This window comes from Mirounga angustirostris, unplaced genomic scaffold, assembly GCF_029215605.1.
Source record: "Mirounga angustirostris isolate CCGP_5_RB_7025 unplaced genomic scaffold, mMirAng1.0.hap1 SCAF_3, whole genome shotgun sequence".
NCBI lineage: Eukaryota > Metazoa > Chordata > Mammalia > Carnivora > Phocidae > Mirounga > Mirounga angustirostris.
In genome coordinates this window covers 177,093,086-177,100,849 of record NW_026991711.1, presented here as the reverse complement: position 1 = coordinate 177,100,849, position 7,764 = coordinate 177,093,086, and the positions used below count along the sequence as shown (strand labels likewise).

General features: G+C 49.1%; 1 protein-coding gene across 1 annotated transcript in view; it reads left to right on the top strand.

The window, feature by feature from the left end:
• Positions 1–3,001: 3,001 nt before the first annotated feature.
• Positions 3,002–7,764, top strand: part of CFAP65 (cilia and flagella associated protein 65) — a 33,953-nt gene continuing 29,190 nt past the window's right edge. Inside the window, 5 exon segments of the mRNA XM_064585841.1 lie at positions 3,002–3,026; positions 5,060–5,157; positions 5,159–5,204; positions 5,530–5,729; positions 7,570–7,754. Of these exon segments, the coding sequence (XP_064441911.1) occupies positions 3,002–3,026; positions 5,060–5,157; positions 5,159–5,204; positions 5,530–5,729; positions 7,570–7,754 (554 nt within the window).

Here is a 7,764-nt window from a genome sequence, read left to right as displayed (position 1 = left end):
CATGCCTGATCACTCTGTCGCTACACCAGCCTTTTTTTTTTTTTAAAGATTTTATTTATTTATTTGAGAGAGAGAGAATGAGAGAGAGCACATGAGAGGGGGGAGGGTCAGAGGGAGAAGCAGACTCCCTGCTGAGCAGGGAGCCCGATGCGGGACTCGATCCAGGGACTCCAGGATCATGACCTGAGCCGAAGGCAGACGCTTAACGACTGAGCCACCCAGGCGCCCATACACCAGCCTTTTTTAAAAGATTTTTAAAAAATATTTTATTTATTTATTTGTCAGAGAGAGAGCGTGCACAAGCAGGGAGAGTGGCAGGCAGAGGGAGAGGCAGGCTCCCCGCTGATCAAGGAGACTCATGCGGGACTTGATCCCAGGACCCTGGGATCATGACCTGAGCCGAAGGCAGATGCTTAACTGACTGAGCCCCCCAGGCGTCCCATTTTTTTTTTTAAGATTTTATTTATTTATTTGAGAGAGAGAGCATGAGCAGGAGGAGGGGGAAGGGCAGAGGGAGAGGGAGAAGCAGACTCCATGCTGAGCAGGGAGACCAACCTGGGACTCCATCCCAGGACCCTAAGACCATGACCTGAGCCAAAGGCAGATGCTTAACCGACTGAGCCACCCATGCGTCCTGCTACACGAGTCTTTTGATAATTATCCCCATATAACAGTTGAGGAAACTGAGACTCAGAGAGGTCATGTGACTTGTTCAAGGTCACACAGTCAATAAGTGACAGTCAGGATTAATCTCAGGTCTGATTTCCCAGCCCAGAATCTCCTCTATTCTATTTGGTGGGGGAAGAGAGGGAGGATTTAGAAAAGATATTTTTGAGTGTGCTGAAGCCAAAATTACTGAGTGTGTGTTTTATCTTTATTACCTCCAGCCAAGGTTTCCAGACAAAAGGATTCAAGTCTGCCTACTACCCATCCTCCTTCCTCCTTTTCTCCCACATCCCGGTCCTCATCAATTTCCTGAATCATCACCCACCCTTGTTCACAGCCTTGAACCAAACAGCACCCACCCTGTTGTCTTTCTTGGGTCCATGGAAGATACAGTCACTAGGACCTAGCACCCATTTTTTTCCCATGGGTTCTGGCCTCCTGGAAAGGGGGACTTCCAAAGCAAACTCAGCTTCCTCTCTCCTCCTGAGACTCAACCCTTTGCCACACCCCTTTCATGTTGTTTGCCTCTTGGAGCAAAGTCCGGCTTGGACCTCTTTCTGGGAGTCCACTGTGTCAGTCAAGTTCAGAGCTCTCCAGCAGAATTCTCAGGAGGAAGCCAGAACCCCACTGAAGTGGAGCACACAGGGTGAGGACAATGAATCCACCAAGGTTTGGGCACACCAGAGCTGTGGAGGGACACTCCTTCGGTGAAGAGGCACAAGGACACATGGCTCCTAGCATGAGCTTTCCCACCTCCTTGGGGTGTTCTTGCTGGGATTCCTGAGACCACCACCAAGCCCTGTCGGCAGAGTCACTGCTCCTATTTCTTTTCAGCCTAAGAATGGAAAAACAGGCCCCTTTCCCTGTCCTTAAGGTCCAGCTGAGTCAGGTTGACCATTTCAAAAAGAGCTTAGAGGAAAACAAAAAGGAAATCATTATAGAAACTACAAACAGCATAGACATTGTCATGTCCAAAGTGCAGGTTTCAGATTCTGAGAATAACATTAAAACCGGTGAAAAGCTCACTGAGTTCCATGTTCCTTGATTCCAAGAAAATTCCAGACCTAATGGTGCTGGCATAACTTCACGGGCCCCCTGGCCTGCCCCTTCTCTCCAGTTCAGCCGGCCTCTGGCCATGTGATTTCCCAGGCCAACTCAGGCCACTTTGTCATCTTAGTCCATCCATTGTTTACTTTCACAAGTAAATGCCAACTTTCCCAAAATGAGAGTTTATTTTCTGGGTTTACCCCTAGACTCACTAAGGTCTCTCCCTGTAACACCACCCCCCATCACTGTCCTGGGTAGTGAAACATCTTTAATTGCTCAGAATGAACTTTGAGGCTTTCAGCTTCACCCACCTAAGGAGTCTTCACCAAATTAGAGCTGTTACAAAGAAAATCACACGCCCACAATGGTGTCACTTAGACCAAGTTTCAACCTCCCCCAGAAATGTAGTCTTAACGGGTCAGACAGGAATTTTCTGGTCAGCACCAATGAGGTCATCTGTCACAGGTGGTCTCTCCAACCCCCAAAAGAAGATAAATAATCTGTAATAAGAGCCCCTGCCCTTCCCCATAAGGGAAGGCCATCTTGCCTGAAATAATCCTTCCTTTTCCTTTGCTAATAACATCTTGTCCCACCCTCCTGTCTATAAAAACCTTCCATTTTGCGTAACTCCCTGGAGCTCCCCTCTACTTGGTAGATGGGATGTTGCCCAATTCAAAAATCCATTAAAAAAAAGCCAATTAGATTAAAGTTTACTCCCTTGAGTTTTTGTTATTTTACAGACCTTTTCCACAAAGCAAATGCGGACAAATCAACAAATGCGCTTCCAAGAATCCACATTAGCATACCAGTGCCTTCGTCATACATTAACCTCCAGATGCCTAGAATAGAGTTAGCTTGGTGCCAGGGAGGAGGACTCCAGTCGTAAAGCAATATGCAAATGAAAAATAACTACGGGGCGCTTTCAAGTTAACAATCGCGATCACAGACTGAAGTTCCGGTTGAGATTCTGACCCTACGTCACCATCGCGCGGCCGGAAAGAACTGGAACGGCTCCCACTCCGGTAACGAGCCCGTGGAGTAACCGCCTATGAATTTGGTCGTCTACTAAAATAAGGACTGCGAGGACGTCACGACAACTAGGAGACTATACATTGCATGTTGCGGCTGCTAGAAGCTGAGTGGCTACCAGTCGGGAAAATCAGAGAATAAAAAAAGGGTAAGCATTAAAATTGGGCGGTGCTTTCGCCTTCCCTGAGCATGACTCTTTCGGGATGCCGTCGTTGTCCTGGGATACCGGGAGACGCCGTGGCCTGAGCGTCCTGTCTCTATGGAGACGACAACATGGCGGCAGAGTGAGTTGTGAGGGTTGGTCCCAGGACCAGGGGAACAGCGCGAGTGGCCACCGAAGGTATCTGTCCCGGGAGACCGCCTCCTTTGGGAAGTTGTGGCCGGGGGTCCCCTCCATGTCCCTTAGAGAGCCCCGTGGGACTGAGACTAGGGTGAGTTCAGCCTGGGGATATCCTGGAGAACGGAGGAACGACCTTAAGTATTTTTATCACTTCATTTTACCAATTTCTTTTCCACTCCACACTACGCGACGACCCGCCACTTTTTTCCCACTGGTCATCTTAGGAATGTTTACGTTGGAAATGAGGCAAATAAAGGAAGCTGATGATATATATTTTTTAAAGTCCTCAAGATTAGAAAATTGGATTTAAAAACAACACCTACACTGCCCAGTGTCTTCACAGTGATTGCAGATGGGTGTCTTTTGGAAGAGTAGCTCAACCGAGTATGGAAATTATGATTGTTAATTACAGTAACATTGGTTCCTCTAGGGCTTTTTCAAATCCCCTATTTCATTCCAACTTCACATCAACTTTGTGGAATAAGATAACCTTCATTTCGTGAGGTGACTGAGGCTCCAGGAGATGGAGAAGCTTGCCTATCTCAGTGAACCTGAGCAGATGCAGCTCTCTGGGACTAGCGCTCTCTTCCTTAAGCCCTAAGACCTGATCTGGACCAGATTTCTCCACTGTCTCTAATTTCTTCTACCTGTGTTGACTGGAGACTTTTTCAGAGCTCTGGGGTATTGGCTATCTATAGAATCCCCTGATGTCACAGACTTTACTGAGTCAGGGAGGACTTCAAAGCCATCCAATAGCTGAAAAGTAATGGGACTCTCTTCCCTGCCTCCCCAGCTGGCATTTCTTTGATTCCTTCTGAATATCCTCTTTATAATGGAAGGTAGGGGCCTTGCCTGTCTTGTCCATTGCCTAGCACTGTACATATAACAGGTACTCAGTAAATGCTTTGTGAGCAAATGAATAAATGAATGAATGAGTGAGTGAGTGAATCTAAGATATTCTCCAGAGGTTTTGGAGGTGTTGCCAATTAGGAAACACTGAATCAACAGAATCTTTTGCTTTGGATGGTGGTGGGGAGGGGATGGGAGTGTCTGATGAAATTGTATAAATTTCTAAAGGATAACCATAAAATCATTGACAAAAATGTAATATGTTATAATAAGGAGTTGAAAGCTGAACCCCAAACTTGAAAAGAGGCAATTTTTTTTTAAGTGGGTTCCACGCCCGGATGGAGTCCCAACATGGGGCTTGAACTCACAACCCTGAGATCAAGACCTGAGTTGATATCGACAGTCACTTAACCGACTGAGCCACCCAGGTGCCCAGAAAAGAGAGAATTTTAGGCCAAAGAAAAGACAGCTTACATATCATCATAAATTGTTGTAAAGATTAAAATACATAAGGGGCACCTGGCTGGCTCAGTTGGTGGAACATGTGACTCTTGACCCCAGGTTTGTGAGTTCGAGCCCCACGTTGGGTGTAGAGATTACTTAAAAATAAAATCTTAAAAAATAATAAAATACATGAGAAGGCCTTACAACACTGCTTGGCACATAAGTTCTCAGTAAATGTCAGTAAAAGTTGTTACTATTTTTTGCGATTATTATTCAAAGAGGTGGGGAAGGACACTGAGTAGTTTGAAAAATATACATATGTTCAAAAAGGTGTTAGATGGATGCTGTCCAATATGGTAGCCACACCTGGGTGTGTGTGTGCTGAAGGAAGTCTCCTAAAGGAAGAGGGGATTTGGAGTTTAGGCCCCGCGTGTGTTCCCTAGAGCAGGACCAAACACCCTTTTGAGTATTTGGTGAAAGCTGTGGACACTTTCCCTGGAAAAAAAGCATTTCGCCATATATATATGACATTTTGCATATGATTTGCATATAACCCTTGCATATATTTGCATATAATTTCCAGCTACAGTCTCTCCATGGATCCCTCTGCTCTAGAAGTTGACTCGCTTATCTTTGGATTGAGTGATTATTTCAGTGAATGCTTACTTTAAGCCTGGACTGCAGGTCGCATACCCATAGAGGAAACCCGAAAGACCAAGAACCATCCAGTCTCACTTACCTCTTCGTTGCCCCTTCTCCTCCTTCTCACAGGAGGCAAGACACACTCCGAAGAAACAAGTAGAGAGCAAAAGCCAGATAAAAGTAATATGTGTGCTTCAGTGACAGTCACTGGGGGCTTCCTGAGAAATGCCAAGGGTGGCCATGGCAGGCAGGGCTGGGTGGGCCTCATCCCTGAGTCCCTCTCCTGAATGATGAGTTTCTAGGCTCCCGGGCAAAGCGCTGGATCTTGTATCCCGGCTCTTTGCTCATGGTGCCACCTCGTACCTCCGTGCCACAGCTGGTAATTGGGCCCGCCTGTGATAACGACGGCCACAGCCAGGCCAGTCTACTCCACGAGCCTCTCTCTTTGATGTCCCTCCTGTGTCCCCTCTGGTCTCTTCCTAGCTTCTCGTTGGCAGGAACTCCTGGCTCAGCCAGAGTGCTCCCCTTGGACTTGTGTTCCAGGTGGCTGATGCTCATCCAGGCAGCCTCAAGCCCCCTGATGAAGACGAGGGACAGCGGGGACTGCACCATGAACTCCGGCTCCTGCCTGAGCACCAGCACAGTGGCCGTCCCCACTGTCACTGGCAGCAGTGTGGCGCTGAGTGCCTGCAGCAGCAACACCAGTGCCCGCGTGAGCACGTGTCCGGGGGGGGGGGTGGAGCGCTGCAGGACCGGGGTCGGGGGGGGCTTAGGAATCTGGAAGGACCTGACTCCCCCTGTCCAGACCCCAACCCTAGACCCTGCGTACACTGAGCACCAAGCCACCTGGAGTGGGGGCAGTGACAAGAGTGGCCGTGGGGGATGGGGGTGCATGTGAAGAACTCTGGGGAGGTGCCAGTCAGAGCTGAGAGAGTAGTCAAGGGTTCTCTCTTGCCTCAGAAAGTTCTTCTGGGCTTCACCCCTTGTGCTTGACCAAGATGTGGATGTTGCTGACTTTTTGCAGCTCTTGGCTGACATCACAGGGGCGGGGGGGGGGGTGTTGTCAAGGAGTGTGACTGTGGGGTAGGACTGTGTGGGGTGCCATGTGTGTCTGTGTTGTGTGTGCATTCTTGTGTCTCCTGAGGACCGGGGGCCACCTCACCCCTCCATCTGTGCCATTCCAGGCCTGTTTGCCCCATGTTCCCTCATGGCCCTTCCCCACTCTGCGCTGACCTGGGAGGAGATTGGAAGCGGGGAGGAAGGGAGGAGCCAGGGCATTTCTCTCCCCCACCCCCACTTTCGTGACAGTATTCCCATCAGCAGCTGCATCTCCCCGTGACTCCAGTCCCTACCAGACAGGCCTCGGGGCTGTGAGAACCCCAGTACCTCCCCTAACCTAGTGCGTAGCAGCTTCTTGATGTTGCTAGCTTCTGGGTTACTTCACTGTGCCCTGGTTGTGCATTAAATTCCTTGTTTTGAACACCCACGGTGGCTTCTGTTTTCCTGATTGGACCCTGACTGATGTCCCAACTGATATTTACCATAAATTACCCTGGCTCACCCATGTCACCTTTCCTCCATGGGTCAACCAGGAAAGAAAAATACTATATTGGCCACCTGACACTCTCTGTAAATATTTAAGCTGAGAGTGTAAGCTCCAAGACAGAAGAGATGCGTCTGTCTTGTTCACTATTGTAGTCCTGGCGCCTAGCACAATGTCTGGCGTGTGATGTGTAGTCAACAAATATTTGCCCAGTGGATGAATATATCTTTATGTTAAGTAACAATATAGAAGCAATACTTGGCCAGAGATAAAATAACATGGCAGTGAGGAGAATGTTCATTGCAATGACTGTGGTAGGAAGAGGTACCTTGTTCATCTTCCCTTCACCTTGGCTTTGCCCCCTCCATCCCCCTCCCTCCTCAGGTAGATGGGACTAGGGATCAGCTCGGGAAGGATTTTCCCTTATAGATGGGAAGCTTTGGCACACTGCGCCTCTACATCGCCAGGAACAGTGCTTGGAGTGGCCCCCACATCATGGCGGGGGGTGGGGATTTCTTGAAGGCAAATTGACTCCTTCCCCTGCTCCACCAGCCAGTTGAGGGACGAGAGAGGGAATGGTAGAGTATTCCTGTGGTCTCAAAAAGTACATGGGATAGACCACTCCAGCTAGGCGAGGTTTCCGCAGCAAAAGGGTAGGATGGGAAGGAAGGAAAGGAGAAGGCAGCCCTCGAGGGGACTGGTACCTTTGGGTGCACTGAGGAACAGAACCGACCAGCTGAGACTGCTCAGTGCCCAATGGAGTGGTCCAGGGAAGGCTGCAGGGGAAGGGTCATGGAGAATCTCGTTGGAAAACCGTTGCAGTGGCCTGGGAAATGGTAATATCTGACTGCCCCTCATCTTCTCTCTCCAGACCATCCCCCAGGGGCCAAGGGTCGGGTCAATTCCTTGCTTTCTGGGGATGGGAGCTTTTTGCCTGTTCTCCGGGTATTTGAATCTTACCCCTCTAATGCGTCCTTTCTTCTCCCCCTTTTCCCTGCCAACTGGACAGCCTGCCAGCTTGACGGACACTCGCATGTGCTTCTCAAAGAAGCAAGACAAAGTGAAGAAGAGGGTCATCTGGGGCATTGAGGTGGCCGAGGTGCTGCAGTGGCATGGCTGGACACTCGGGAAGGAGATCACCAAGAGCCTGGCTCTGAAAAATCTGTCCTTGAAAACCCAAAAGATGACGTACAGGTACCAGTAT